At 38.0% G+C, this 15,754-nt stretch overlaps 1 protein-coding gene across 1 annotated transcript; it reads left to right on the forward strand.

The window, feature by feature from the left end:
• The first annotated feature begins 3,779 nt into the window (after nucleotides 1–3,779).
• LOC140921396 (uncharacterized) lies at nucleotides 3,780–12,736 on the forward strand. Its single transcript, XM_073371395.1, has 6 exons — nucleotides 3,780–3,896; nucleotides 5,480–5,620; nucleotides 8,278–8,418; nucleotides 9,195–9,344; nucleotides 10,453–10,589; nucleotides 12,542–12,736. Exons 1-5 carry the CDS (start codon nucleotides 3,815–3,817, stop codon nucleotides 10,581–10,583), a joined length of 645 nt encoding a protein of 214 aa, XP_073227496.1. The 5' UTR covers nucleotides 3,780–3,814; the 3' UTR covers nucleotides 10,584–10,589; nucleotides 12,542–12,736.
• Nucleotides 12,737–15,754: the final 3,018 nt, after the last annotated feature.

Below are 15,754 nucleotides of genomic sequence, written 5' to 3' on the forward strand. Positions count from 1 at the left end.
CAGCTGTGGTCACTTATATCATTCCCTTCGTGAGCACCCACACAAACTAAAGCATCAATAGCGACGGAAATGGCAGGCCGCTTTCTGGATTTCTGACTAAAACTGAAGATGCACGAAGAGGTGCCAAACGTATTGCTCGATGGGCTTTATCTAATTTTTGAAGAGAATCCGATAGAAAAAACTTCGTTTTACATCCTGAAACCGTCGTGTCGAGAAATAGACAAATGTTTTGAAGAAAGTTTAAGAGGCAGTAAGGTTTTTAAGAGTTTATAATCAGCCTATCGTGGATGAATGACAAATAATTATTGAACTCGGCTTCTATTTGATGCAAGAAGAATTATCATTATGCAGATCTCAGTGGCTGTTATCCAAATCGGCCGATAACATCTCTCCTCGATCTGCGTACGTGTAATTCCTCTACTTTACAAGGGTGTATACATCATTATATGGAGAAAATAAATGACAAACAATAAAGGGGGAGAAAAAACCGACAGGCATCAGGAAAGTTTTTGCTTGACTAAAGCCACTTTTTGGACACAAAATTTGAAAGATTGTATGTACTTATTTATTAATTAATTTATTAATTAACTTATTTATTTATAGCCCTGCATTTTGATGTCATCGAGTTGGACCACTAAAGGAGGAGAAACGTCAACTTCCGGTCTAGCCTGCGATTATGCCCTTATCAGTATTATGTCTACGTTAAAAAAAAAAAACCAAAACGCCTGATCGCAGGTTATTCCGGTCATAATAAAAGTAACCGCCCAAAATGCCAAGATTCAGTGGTTGCTTATGGAATCAAACATCATCAAGAAGTCAAGAAACATCTTCACTTTGAAAGAAGATTTTAGAATTTCGTGTTACAATATGTGTAGTTCCATGTTGTCTCTGAAAGACATAGAAAGACAGCCACAGCGAACAATGAAAGCCGACCATGCGTCAAGTCGTCGCTTAATTACAAGAGGTTAAAAACAATCAGGAATGAAGTTCTTATAAAGTATTTCATCAAAAAATGGTCGCGGTCGACTAACTGAGAGATGGTTGTTTACAAGGGTTTTTTTTTTACTGAAAAAACTTTGGTGTTTTACAAATTAAAGTGGTCGCATAAAGGAGACGGTCGCTTACGAGAGACTGTCACACTTAGAGGTTGAAACAAATTGATATATTTAGGAGACGCGCGCGATTTACACGCAAAGATTGTAGCAGACATGTACCTGGAATTGATAACACCCGTTCTCCTCCTGTTTCAAAAGAAAAAGTTTCACATAACTGTTCTCATTGCTGAACATTTTACTGCCTTAATTTCACGCGGAAAGGAAGGGAGGAAGGTTTACTGCAATCAAAATTGCTTTTGTTCGACTCGAAGCCTACATAAAATAAAATTAAAGAAATCGCAATACAGAATAATACGATTGTTGCCATCACTATAGTATACTAACCGTGATCAGCATCAACGTTCTCCCTACAATATCAAAGCTTAATGAAACAAATAGGTGAGGAAGCATGATAGGAACATGACCGAGGGGTACTCCCTTACATAAGCGATATGGGTATGTGCCACCCCCAAAGGGTGGGGTTTTTGCGCCGTTTTGGTCTGAAAACGGGTACAGATTTTGCCCATTTTGGTCTGCAATCGGGTATGGTTTACAAATGAACTACGGTTGTGTATCAATGTCTTCGTCGTTTCAATTCCAAAGAAATAAGAAAGAAAGTGTAATATGAATTCGAAGTTTGCTGCGGTTTTAATCTCAGCAATGATGACATAATTTCTGTTTTATGTAAACATGTGTAACCATTGTGTAAACATTTGTAACCATCTCCAGATTTGAAAACGGGTGTGGAAAATGACATTTTTTGGTCTGAAATAGGGTCAGGATTTGGAGAACCGGGCGGCACATCCCCACCAGGAATTTCCGGGAGTATCCCTCCGGGAAATATGATAGGAACATGATTGCACAAGATGAATTTGGTTGATTTGGTTGATCCTTGCTTTCTTCATAGGAAACATATGACAACAACAATGACAATTTGAATTTATCATTATAGGGTTTAAAGGGTTATTCTAAGCAAACTCGCTTTTATGACTTTTATGACAATAAATATTGGTATCAGATATTTTAGTAATAGCTTTCTCATAAAAACTGCACGCAAGGTTTAATATCCCCGGTCCATAAGAAAACAGATAGAGATAATCAAGACCGCCACTAAATACCTTATTACGCTAGTACATGGAGAATTTGTCTTTCACTTTATTTTATTTCAAAATTCAGAAGGTTACTATACATTTAATGTTAATGGCAATAATAAAAAAAAGGGCTAATATTGATCTGTTCCACTCACTGGATATTGTGTTGCCGTGATAAGACAGTAGTGCGTTTAATCAGTTGGTTCCTAGTAAGCGGATTCGATATGCGTTGTATTTGAAACCCAATTTGGAAATTAACACGTCATCTAATATATGTGTTCGCTAAATGAATAGCCATTAAAGACGTTTTTAATGCAAAGGCAGTTTTATGTAAGTACGTTATTATTATTGTTAGTAACTTCCGTAAAAGACGAAGTCTTTTCGCTAAACAAAAGGACTGAACAATCATGGCTGGAGACCTCTAAAATTTGACAGTGATAGACTTCACCGGCCAGTTAGTAAAAGTAATGTAAGGTTCCACGTATCAACCTATGATGACCCTATAATTATAGCGTCAGTTCCCCGGACCTTCAACTAAAGACACTAATTCTTTTTAAAAATTCGTAAAAAGCATACTTTTCTCTTGATACAAAAGGTGCTCGTTTTATTTAATATCTCCTTTATTTAAATTAGGCGAAGCAAACAAAGGATACTTTATAAAGTTAGTTGAATTTTTTTTTAACCATTGGATACCAGTTGTATTTTTTTCAAAATTTAAAATTATTTTCAAATAGAGATTATTTTATAAAAGGACATTTGTATAACCCTTTTTCAAAAACAAAATTGAGAAACGTGCAATGATTCCTTAGTCGAAGAAAACGAACAATATACTAAAATATTGAAAAAATTATTTTTTACGACTGTCTTTCCACCTTTTGGGCCGAATATCATCCACCGTCAAAGGGATGTTTACTGACTCCATGATCTACGCAAATAATGTTTGATCAGCTTTAGAATTTAACTTTAATCGTTCTGCCCAAGTAAAAGCTAAATGACAGTTTTTCTCCTCAACAGCCTTTAATAAAAGACACACCCGGCCCTGAAAGCGTCACTCAGTTCATTGAGTTCATTCTTCGCTTAGGCAAGTCTTCTTTGAAAGGTAATAGTTCAGAAAGGAGAGCTTTAATTTGCCTTCCCTTGGATTTTTATCTGGTATGATATACGTACTCGTTACTCTTCAAACGTTTAATCTGTGCTTTGAGCAACAAAACAGAATTAGAGCCCGCTGTGTTAACGCCAACCGTGGTAGAATTTGCTGACGTTCTTTGCAGTATTAAATTCAATAACTATAACACTAAAAACCGTTAAACCAACTTTTACTAGTTAATTAACAGCGTTAAAATTGTACTGATTGTTCCTTTTTTGATCACTAATTAAAAAGGTTAAAAATTTGGTTTTGATAATATTCGACATTCTCATATCAAAATAGAGATGCCCTCGTTTGGTTTTTAAATAGCACAAATCTTCGTTGCAAAAAAACCTTTTTTTGACTTTTTGCGCTTACAATTCTGATTTATGATCTTAAATAGGAACTCGATCAGGGGGCGTTAATAGCCTCTGGATTAATTTTTATTTTTTTGATTCATTTGTAAAAGGTTATTTCTTTTGTTATGTTAACAGCTACGAAAAATGAAAGGAATATTTCAGTCAGTCATCTACATCTTTGGTGCAGCGCTCATTGTCACATGTATGCCATCTCTAAACGACCAAGGTAAATATAGTGACTAATCCCCAGTAAATACGTACACCGTAAAATCCCACCTCAAAGCCCTTAAGGCCCGGTTCCTCGAAAGATCGTTAAGTTTAACCCAGGAATAAGCAAAATTTTAAGCAAGGTTTTCTAGTCTAAGAATATGTAACTTGAGCTACGGATTAATTTAGCAGTTTCTGGGCAAAAACGTATCTGGGAAACAAATTAAAGCAAACGAAACACATACACTTGGAGTTACATTAATTATAATACATTTATTGTGCGTCACAATAAAGGAAGAAAGTATTTCAAAAACATCTATAAAACACTTATGCGACTGGAACAACTGGAACGGAACAGAACGAAAATAAAAAAAATTACACGCCTTAACGTTATCAATTTGCCTTTTTGCCATGAAACGATCCTGTATGTCATTGTTCAGTTGCGTTGGAAATGAACATTGGAACAGAACTCGTAGCGTTGTTATATTATATAAGCATGAACATTTCTTTCTTTCTTTGGTATTGGTGTAATTATTGTTCTAAACTCCACAGCCTCTTTTTTACCGGGAATCGGGAATCGGGAATCGGAATCCACAGCGTAAAATCAAGATTTCAAGACTGTCTTAGATTGCCATACTTGAAGCGATGTAGCTATCGACCTCGCCCGTGTAAGCAGTCCTTGAAACCGCTAATCAGAAAATTTCGTCTTTATAGTTAAACTGAGCTTTCGTATTGTGATAAACTTAGATTTTCCAGCAACAATTCTCGTCACAGTAAGATGGGATACCCGTGCAGTACCCATGATTCCGACAAAAAGTTGTGCTCTTTCTTCCCAATGTTGATTTTTTTGCTTTTGTGATGCCAACTCGCAAAAACCGACTTTGAGGGCGCAGAAAATATCCCCACTGTCCCAACTAATGTCACGAGTATTGAAGATACAGTACGTTGTGCCCCTCGCGCACTGAACAGCTTCCAGTCACATGCGCACGGCAATCTCCTGGATACCGCCAAAAATATAAACCTTTTTTTTCTCTGCTCCCATTCCTTACACTGATAACGTTTTTTTCTGCAGATTCAGATTCGTGAATTGCGGTGCGCAGCCCTTAATGCGACGTTTCCATTGGTCAGTTTACTATGACGGTGATTGCTTTTGAAGGCAGCCCAAGAAAAAAGCCGACATTCCGCAACGCCACTGTTGATTTTCCCGCGAAATGACGTCTGGGGAACAAACGCAAAAACTCCATACTGATGACGTGTCACTTCCCAAATCTGGGTAGTGCTTCTGATTGGTTGTAGAAAATTTCCCACGTGGCACGACCAGTTAAAAACACTGCTCACATCTGGGTTGTGACACTTGATCAGTATGAAATTAACGAGGCTCGTTCCTCAGACGTCATTTCGCGCGGAAACTAGCGATGACGTCGGTTAAATGTCGATTGTCGACTATTTTGAACGTTGGCACGGTTGGGTCTAAAAAAGCTTACAAAAACATTCAACAAATTGGCCGGGGTGACGGGCCTTATTGCCATTGCAGTTTTTTAAGAAAGACTGAGATCTTTATTTCGTGTATTGATTTGAGTAACTTGTTTCATTTCTTATTAGATATCTGCGATATCAAACCCAAAAATCGGAATGAATGTGGATGGTTTGGAATAGATCAAGGAACATGTGAGAAGAAAGGCTGTTGTTGGGACAGTACTCATCAAGATGCCCTCTTTTGCTTCAACTCAAAACGCGGCCCACGTAAGTTTGTGAACATTTTATTTAAAGCATTATAACTCTTTCTAGTATCACCCAACTAGTAGACTAATGCAAATCCTGCATTTTAATTACCTGCGCAACTAGGGGGCTATAAGTAATAGTCCTCGAGTGGCGAAATTCGGCCAATGACGGCCGCTTCGCGTTTTGTCGAGCTTTCAAATTAGTTTCTAGATAACTTGCTAGACAATTACATTCCAGAAAAGACTAAAACAGCAACGGAGTATGGAATGGAGATATTTAGTTGTAAGTTAACTTGTTTTACTAGACGAAATTACAAGCATTTAACATGGTTTCGATTTAACGGTTACCATCAATTCAAAACAAATAACCTTTTTTCGATCAGTGTTTTCAGTATATTGTCACATTTATTATTATAGAATTATTTCCAGATACGGCAAAATTCAAAACAGTTATACAAGAGATGTAGAAGGAAGAGTTAAATGAATGCCTCACAATGTTTTACGCCAAATTTAATTTTTCATTTTACCTTCTACAAATCGTTTATTGCGTAGCATATCGCGATATATAGTGACCGATCACCTAAAAAGGGAACTGGAAAGTAGACCTTTAAAGGCTTTTTTCTTAAAAACTAGCCATACGACCTCATCTCAAGAGGATCTCAGGATTTACTTAGTGTTTCTCCTTAGGTTCCTAAATTTTCTCAGTCCTCTTCCTAAACAAGTCCAGAGTTCCCATTGAAAAAATCCCGTAAAAAAAGACAAACATCCACACAAGATTTTTTTCTATGGCGTAAGCGCTCCTCCCCTAAATCCGGGGACTTTTATTTGAAACTGTCAATCAATCTTCCCGCGCGTAACGCAATTTCCGGTAAAAATGCACTTCCGGTTCGCTCTTACAAACAATTCTTTTAGAAAAAAGGCCCAAGAAATAATCCTTAACACTTAGTACGTAGAAATTATTGTTTTTAGAAAGAGAAAACTCCTGTAGACAGAATTTTTGCAAAAGGCAAAAACGCAGATAAAATGGCCCAAGGTACGGATATTAGCATGAAAGATAATATTATTTTTACGTTAAAAGTTAATTGGAGGCTTGTGTAACTGTATTAACCCTCGGACGTACAAGGAGGTTTTTCTGAGTTTTTTCTTAGAAGATTAAACATCAGCACCTGACGTTTTCAGTAGCTGTTCGTTCATCCCTCGCGCAAATTTTGAGACAAGTTCAGTGATGGTCAGTTTCTATGGTTATACAAGTTTTTTTTTTAACTTCTTTTAACAATAAAAGTAAATCTTGCGGCTAAAATCATGTACTAGTAGTTTTTCTCGCGCTTTTAACCTGATTTCTAATTCTTGGTAAAATCCAAGATGGCGGCCAAGGTGGCGACCATTGTTGTTGACGTGACATTTCTCCAGCAGCACAACCACCCATAAAATATACCTCGTCTTGTTAAGAAAATCAAAGGCTTTTCGCTAAAGGTAAAATCGTTTCGAAATACCGCAAACTCCGGGGAAGGGGTCCATTCCCCCTCCCCCTTGTACCAAGGTGGGAGTATGAATTTGCGTCACGTCCGAGGGTAAAGGTAGTGAACCATTATCTAGTTCTAAATCACTTTTGTTTCAGTCCTTGCAGTTCATGAAAGTATTGTGGGTCATTGCACTATTGTAAAGGTTTTTGTTGTTGCTTTTAAGAACAGTTTTGGTTGGATTTCCACCGACTTCACCTCTGAATGAGCGAACGAAAGAATTTTCACAAGCTTTGCTTTTCTATCACGTGTTTCAGAAACGTGTCGGTTAAGTGAATTTTTATTATGCAAATTTTGCGCAATCGAGCTTGGTCAATTACTTTCCCAAATATTTTTTAAGAAGTATTTCTTACCTTTATAATTGCTTTTTGTGCGACTAGCAGGGTGAAACAAAAACAATTAGACTCTTCGCCCTCAAGGCCACAGGTCAACATCCCATGACCCGTACCCCTTTGGGGCTAGGGGTCTATCTCGAACCGAGGCACTTTAAAGAATATTATCCACTCACAACGTTTTTAAAAAACAAAGATTTATGTTTGCAAACGGACCAATGAAAATCAAGGTCTGCTCCTGTCAAGGTTCAACTATGCAACCGTTAAAAACTTTACAACTACTTGAACTTACCTGACCTCTCAGGAAACAGCTATCAGATTCATGAATGTTATTGGTCCGTAGCAAAAAAAAACTTAAGAATCTTTTGTTTTCGAAAAAAAGTCGTGATTGGATAATCTTCTTCCAGGTGCCCCGGTCCGAGTAGTCCCACTTGCAAATATACCTTCTTTATCCTTGAATAGTACAGAATATCAAAAACCAAATTGCTCCATGGAAAAGTTCTGAAAGGGCGGTTTCTTAACAAAAGGAAAGTTTAAACCCATAGTAAGCACCGTTCATTTAGCCAAGATACTTGAAATAATAATGTATTGTGTTTCCACCTTGGTTATGCGTGAAAGTGGTGCAACATGATGTGCTCATTTAACCCCCCCTGAAAAAAAATTCCCATGTCCCCGTAATAGTGACCAACATCAATTTTCTCTTAACAATCTTGATCCATATTTAAGAGAAAAGGTTATGAGAATAAATAACCTGATCAATGGAACGTAAGGTACAGCGTTAACAAGCTTTGCATTTTTTTAATTATCTTGTGTTTTGTAACTTACAGCCCCTCCGTGTGACGTGCAATCTCAAAACCGTTGTGAATGTGGATGGCTGGGAATCGATAAACAAACCTGCTTGAGGAGAGGCTGTTGCTGGGATGAAAGCGATCCAAACGCAAAGTACTGCTACGTTAAAAGACACACGAGTAAGCCTTGATTAGGTGACAGTGCAGCTAAGAGAGGCCCTGTAAAAAAGTTTGGTGATCGCGTTTTTGCGACTAAAAGCCTGCATACTCGCAAGTTTTCGAAACACGTCACAAACTTACGCTTAAGGTTATGAGCTCCTGACGCTTAACATTTCCTTGAGGAAGGAAAATTGATTGGACGGCTTCGTAACCAGGAGCAAATATTTTCCAGTTAAAAGTTTTTTTTCCTTTTGAAACAATTGAAGATAAATTTGCATTAATAGCAACCCAAAGATGTTCCTTTTGTTACAGTACCATACAATAGATGTAGAATACAATGCAATGCAACGTGATACAATAAGATAAAGACAAATTATATATAGATTTATAAAACTGTCTTTCAAAAGTAATTTTTTCTGAGCCTGCGATCACTTGAATACCTTCACTTGTCTGCGGAAAACTATAAAAAACATGTTTCCTCACAGTTGTGCAACTAAGCTCGCCATACAGTCATGTGTGACTGGTCAGCGGGTTTTCTATGACAGTTCACAGCTGTTAATTGATCATAACATGGATGTAGGGTAAGACACTTAATATCCGCTTACATGAGCGGGGGACGTACGCAAGTACGTACGAACGATTTTCTCAGAACCAAAATCTCTTGGATGCATGGATAACCGAATTTTCTTACCCATGGTGCTCCGTTGCGCGAGAGCTCCACTATAAATACGTACTATTATTTTGTTAAGAATCATCACTGGTTAATAAAGGGTATACGGATGTTAAAATCTGTACAGATCTTCCTGATGGACTTTGTCCCGTGGCTCCATCTGAACGTGTGGAATGTGGATATTATGGGATAACAAAGGAGGAATGTCTTAACAGAGCATGCTGCTGGGATGAAACAGTTACAGCATTCGGTGCTAGGTGGTGCTTCAAACAGCCCAGTAAGTTGAGTTCGTCAAGTTCAAGTCCACGGTATACGTTTAATCATGCTGTACAAAGTCATACATTCGGAGCTTAACTCGGTGGTAAAACGGCCATGCAACAAAAACGTACAACTTGTTTTTCAACATTGCTGCAAAACGAGTTAAATAGCGATTTTGCTTGTCATCACCCACCTTCAAACTTGTCTTGCAACAAATCAGGTTCTCGATGGTTGCAAACATTTGTTGCAGAAAGTAGAGAGTGGTTCTACTTTTTGTAACAACATCTGTACATGTTGCGCGATTTAACGACCCAGCCTCGTCCCCACCGCCATTCACTGATTTTTTTTTGTAACAGGACTTTAGGCTTAGCAACCAACCAAATTACGACAAGCAATGAGCACTTTACGAGTTTCAGTCTGCCAATCAAAAGCATCATCTTTTCCAAATGAGGACATTTTACACACAACCTAAAAATAGAACATGATGTGATCTTTTTCTTACTTGTGACATCTCGGTCTTAAATTATTTCTGCGCAAAAAGCAATAACGACCCCAATAACATTTTTTAGACATAAAAATACAAGTAATAGAGAGGAGAAAGGCGACGTCAGGTTAACATGGCAGCAAAATTTCTGGATCACAACAATCTTTCTTGACAGAGACGGCCATTTGCATTGTCAAACGATGGAAGAAAAGTATGGGCTGCCGTTTTGTTCCTGAGTGTGATCATGCATAGGAAAATAAGACATGTTAACCTTTTCGCTATTTTCTGTCATATCAGCAGGACCACGGTTTGTTGAGACCCAGAAACCATGACAACCAAGGCAACGTGATCTAACGACTTCTCCTCTCTATGCTATTTATACAGTCTAGAAGCAGACTCGTACCCAGTCGCTATTTAAGTGTTTTTTGGGGTGAGAGAAGACTGGGGATTAGGTTGAGGCGCTCAGGGTCTCATGGGCTATTTTTCCTTCTTCTCTTCCCATGAGACCCTGCGCACGCCTCAACCTAATCCCCAGTCTTCTCTCACCCCAAGAAACACTTAAATAGCGACTGGGTACGAGTCTGGTCTAACTGGTACCGTTAGGTTAATAGTCTGATCATCGTGTGGTGCTATTAATTTCTAGTTGATAATCCACCTCTTGGTTGCTACATATACCACGGTATCGGAGGTACCTGCAAGTACGTATGTGATCAAAATGAAAGGAAAATCTACGGAATGTCCCAGTGTAAAGGCCGCATCTGTTGTGTTAAATAGTTGTCAGTAAGTATCCTATAATCTTCAATCCCGATATATACATACCGACATACACAGTGGAACCCGACTAAACAGACACCTCAGTTATTACAGTCAGTTTTCTTTGTAAATTTTTTTTATTTCTCTTATTGTGTTTCTTACCTTGGGAATTATACCCATTGGATCCGCAAATATTTTATGTATTTTTTCAAATTTTATATATTCGTTTTACACCTTGAACTTTTTCACTTTTCAACTTGATAACGGCGTAACGTAGAGCGGAAACGTCGTTCACTTTTTTAAATGTTTTTTAAATGTATTTTTTAAATCTTTTAGCGTTTAACATTTTGATCAAACCCTTAGGAAATCCCGAACATTTTCTCTAAATTGTACTCTACGAACTCGAGTTAATGTGGACAACGGGCACTTTTCTTTTGTCCGATCAACATATTCTCTTGGAAAGTTAACCTTGCTAATCCGGCCTCTCTCAACTTACTTTTTTGACAATAAAAAAGTTTCCACGGCATGCATGTCACAGTTAACGCAGCTGGCAATAAATGTGTTATACAAATAATATCATGAGTGACGAATTACTCCTTAATTTTGGAGCGAAATTTCAGGGTTTATACTACTACATGAGAGATTTCTGCAATTTGATTGGCTTAGAGCAGTGGTATTTCAGCTTAATAATTTGAAATACCTTCATGTGGAGATTACAAAACCTTTGCGGGTAGTAGTATAAACAAATAATAGCATGATTTGTACATGATATTTCAAAATTGTCTCAAATTTCACTCGATTAACGGCTCGTGAAATTACGTAGAACAATTTCGAAATATCACTCCTGGTATTTATGGCAAATATCACTACAAATCATGCTATTACTAATTTGTAATTTCATGCTTAAAATTACAAAATCGCCATGGCAACCTTCCGTACGTCTCAGTTCCAAGATGGCGACGAAGTTTTTAAATTTTATGAATGAAGATGTCAGGGCATGAAAAGCACGCTTTGGAAAACATAAACACACATCAAGAAGGCCAGATTCTAACAGGTATTTTGTCGAGACATTCTGAAAATTCTAAAATTCAGCCAAAGTTAAGCTCTAAACTTTTGAGAGCGTGGAGTTCTCCGATCGATGCGATAAAACCAGAATAGACATGTCAAAAATCCACAACTGCAATCGTAATTCGTCACCTACGATATTACTAAATAGGTAATCAAATCATATGCTGCGAGAAATAAGAGAATTATTTCACGTGCGTTTTGTCCAAATCCTAATACATATAACTTCCCTCTCCTAAAGGGTGGAGAAATTATTAGGATGTCACAAAACGCGCGTGAAATAATTCCCTAATTTCACTCGTCACCATTTGGTTACACATACAAACTGTTTTTGATTACCGTAAATCCTCTATTAAGCCCCCCTCTCAAATGAGGCAACTCCCCCCACCCCCATTTCAGAGGAGGAAAGTTAATAAGCCCCCCTCCCTCCCCTCCATCCTTATTCCGTGGACTGATCAGTTATGGTGTATTAAGGCTGGTAATTCATGTTGTTTTTGGTCTTCGGCCACATGACGTCAGACTTCATGATCATGTGCAGAACTTTTTCAACTTTACGCTCTCGTTCTCTGTGGAGAATTATTACCATTATCATTTTCTCCCGTTGATACATTTCGCTAAATTAAATAAGCCCCCCCCTCTCTTTTAAGCACCCCCCCCCCATCAAAAGTGCTTTAAAAAATAAGCCCCCCGGGGATCTTAATAGAGGATTTAGGGACAAATGAGCGACTTTTGAGTGTCTCCGAGGACATAGTCCACGGAACACCCCGTAAATACGGTCACTTCATATGGGCTCCTTAGTGTCGGTATTAAAAAAGGGTTTGGCTGTTTTATTAAATAATAGCTTCAATTCAGCCTTATCGTCAGTTTTCACCTTAGTGTTGAACTAACGGCAACTGATTCCTTTTCCTTTATAGAAATCAAAGACGCTAACACAGAAAAATGAAGTGAGCCAGAAAATCTTGCAGCGAACAACATGAACAAGCCTTAATATATAGATTTTACCACGCCTAAGAGCGGAGCTCCATTAATAATAAATAACCATTTACTTGTTCATTAATAAACTTTAAACCGTTGCAAAGAAATTTAAAGAACCAGCAACTATCATCACATTAGTTGATAGCACTTAATTGTCACAGCAATCCTTTGTGAGTTATCAGGAGGGGAAAATAAGAATGGGCTATTCTTACAGTTGTGTGCCCAGTGCCCAGGCTTTTGAAGTAATGTGAGGCTGGAGGCGACCTTGTTTTGTTACAAACTTAACTGCTATTTATCTGCACATCGTGTTATTTTCATATAAACAAGCCCGTGAACAGGCTCATTTGCATGTGAAAACAGGACGATTTGTAAAAAAAAAACAAGGTCTCTTCCAGCCTCGCCCCTATCCAAAGGCCAGGGCACTCAGCGCGAAACTGTAAAATGGTCTTCTGAGTTTTTCACACACTCAGGCAGTCAAGAGTATCATCCTCAAAAACTTCGCATTTTTCTAAAACTATCCCAAAATTGACAGAATGATTTCGAAAACGCCGATCTTTCCAACTTGACTTTAAGTCTTAAAACGTTTAACAAAAAATTGGGACCTCGTGTACTGAGAGGCAAATTCAAAAGATTGGAAAAAGAGAGCATTTATATGTACCTCACACCTATTGGTACATGGAGCAACTTTCTCTGAAACAGATTTAAGAACACAACGTTTGGGGAAATAACTTCATTCATTCTGCGCGCAAAATTCAAAAAATTCAAAAATTACTCTATACCTTACAGCTAAAAAGATGAGCCAACATTTGATCACTCTAGTTTATATATAGCCGTTAAAAATCAAAACTATTTTTAAAAGAAGCATAAAAGACTTGACTACCACGTAAAAACCTTGACTGTCACAGCAAAAGCTTGTGCACCCAACCCCATACTCGCCGAGTCTATGGCTTGGCTGCGTCCAAGTAGTTAGTTGAAAGCGAATGTCCCCAGGTTTTGTCAATCCCAGTAGGCATGAAGAACATTCATGCTGGAAATCAAAGCTAATGTCACCGCTCACCTCCTCTCACATCAGCTTCTTCATAACATGGCTGACACTGGAGGGTAAACGAAAAGCAGTGGTCGACTTTTTAACTTTCAAGGAGAGAACGTAACAACTTTTCTCTACAGCAGGTGAAACACAGTATTTTTTCATCCTCTCCGTTTTTTAATTACCTGGGGGCACATGCAGTCCTGAAGTACCTATTTCACTAAGTACCTCCTAGGTTCGAGCCACGTAAAAAGAAATACGCATACACTGAACAACGTAAATGACTGTCCATGACTTCATTTATTGAATTTATAAATACGTCTATCTCAGTCGGGTAAATACAGGAATCAGTAAAATAAGCAGAGAGGCAGTCATTACACAACCTAAAAACCAAACAAGTAAAAAATCACTTTTACAATGTTACGTTCTCAAATTGCTAGAGCAAATAGTAAATTAGAGATCTTCATAGGTATAGTAGACTACTAAAATCCGTATCATCTTCAAAATCTCTTTTAATTGATTTGCATTTCATATTTTTTATCAGCTTCATTTCCAGGCAAAATTATCCTCCTTTTTTATCTATCGCCTTATAGCCTCATGCCCCCACCGGTTCAGAACGCTCGTGTCCTCTCTTCCCATGATGCCTTGCGCAGAACGACTTACAGTTTTCATGGGATTTGGGTTTTTTCAAGGGTTTGAAGTATCAAACTCAGATACTTGAGGTCAGAATATATTTTCCATTTATAAAACATTTACAAGTTATTTTTGATTGCAAAATGCCCATAAGCCAAATACGAAGATGTAGTGGTTTCTTATTACGATAGTCAGACGGTTTTTCTTCTTAATTTGACCATGAACAATATTATGCTTGCAACACAATGTTTCGGTCGACTTTGTCAATCCCCAAGGCATGGCTATTCTAGGAAACTTCACGTGTGGTTACATGGGATATATACACCGTGTTTTATGACCACTGTACTTTTGACCTACACACCTATAAGACAAGCCCTAACAAAGGCTTTCCCTAATTCAAACTTAGTCAACATCATTTGTTTACCTTGCTGCCATTCAATTTTCATGATTAAAAAGTTTATTTCTCCGGCTAAAGAAGACATTCCGGTACCTGCAGGAAAAAAAGGAGGTTGCTTGGTTGCTTGGAGTTTGTTTTAAAAAGAAATGACCATTGTAACAAAAACAACTCATTCAGGAAAGGAGTAACACAACAAAATCATTTTCTTTTTATAGAAACTCATGTGTAAAATGAGGCTTGATTTCTAACTGCTCTTTCATAAAATGAGCCTCCAATTCAGTGGAGAAATGTCTGAAGTCGCAATTTTATTTCCTCCAGTCAAAACCTTTCCTGCTTAACTTGACCTAGGTACAATTGATCACCAAGTGCCCACTTCAAAGAACAGGTAAATTTGATGACTTTGTTCGTTAGGGCGCCCAGGCTCTTGAAAGTGTTCTCGTTCTTCGTTTGTTTCAGGTAACATTTTAGGTAAAGGAAGAACTGGCCAAAACGAGACCGTAAGGCTCTATGATAAGTAAGAAACAACACACAAACACCAAATTAAAGTGAACCTTAACGGATGCAATATTTTCATTCTCATATTAGTTCGCTTTGAAGATCAGTGGGAAGTTACATGTAAAGCTTGTATTTTGCCGTCCAAGTGAACGTTTTCAGAGCATGGAAGACCTGTGTGTGTATTAACTTGGTCGTAATTACCCATGTGAACATGTAGCTCGAGCAACCAATACAGGACACCTAACAATTCTTTCCACCTACCGCGTTCTTTAAGGCTTGATCCAAATCTTCAATTAAATCCTCAGTGTCCTCTAAGCCCACAGACAAACGTATCTAAAATACAATGCAATGATCATGATCAGCCAGGCAGCTTCCCTGTCAAGTAGTTCACTAGTTCACTATTAAAATTGACAGAGAACCGTCAACTCTAACTTCCTCAGCAACAAGCTATCGAGAACATACGGTCGATGAACCACAGACAGACCACTGGCTCATACTAGACTTCGAATGGCAGTCTCAGTGGTCTTCGGGGTCAACGCTAAAACTAGTAATTCGACGAGTGAATGTGCTAACAGCTAAAAAAGAAATGTAGGCGAAAAA

This window comes from Porites lutea, chromosome 12, assembly GCF_958299795.1.
Source record: "Porites lutea chromosome 12, jaPorLute2.1, whole genome shotgun sequence".
Lineage (NCBI taxonomy): Eukaryota > Metazoa > Cnidaria > Anthozoa > Scleractinia > Poritidae > Porites > Porites lutea.

Bases quoted from the DNA above. Each gene is read 5' to 3' on its own strand.
- LOC140921396 (XM_073371395.1), top strand. From the start codon at position 3,815: ATGAAAGGAATATTTCAGTCAGTCATCTACATCTTTGGTGCAGCGCTC. The intron at 5,621-8,277 runs GTAAGTTTGTGA...TGTAACTTACAG, and splicing joins CAACTCAAAACGCGGCCCAC to CCCCTCCGTGTGACGTGCAA. The intron at 9,345-10,452 runs GTAAGTTGAGTT...ATTAATTTCTAG, and splicing joins GTGGTGCTTCAAACAGCCCA to TTGATAATCCACCTCTTGGT.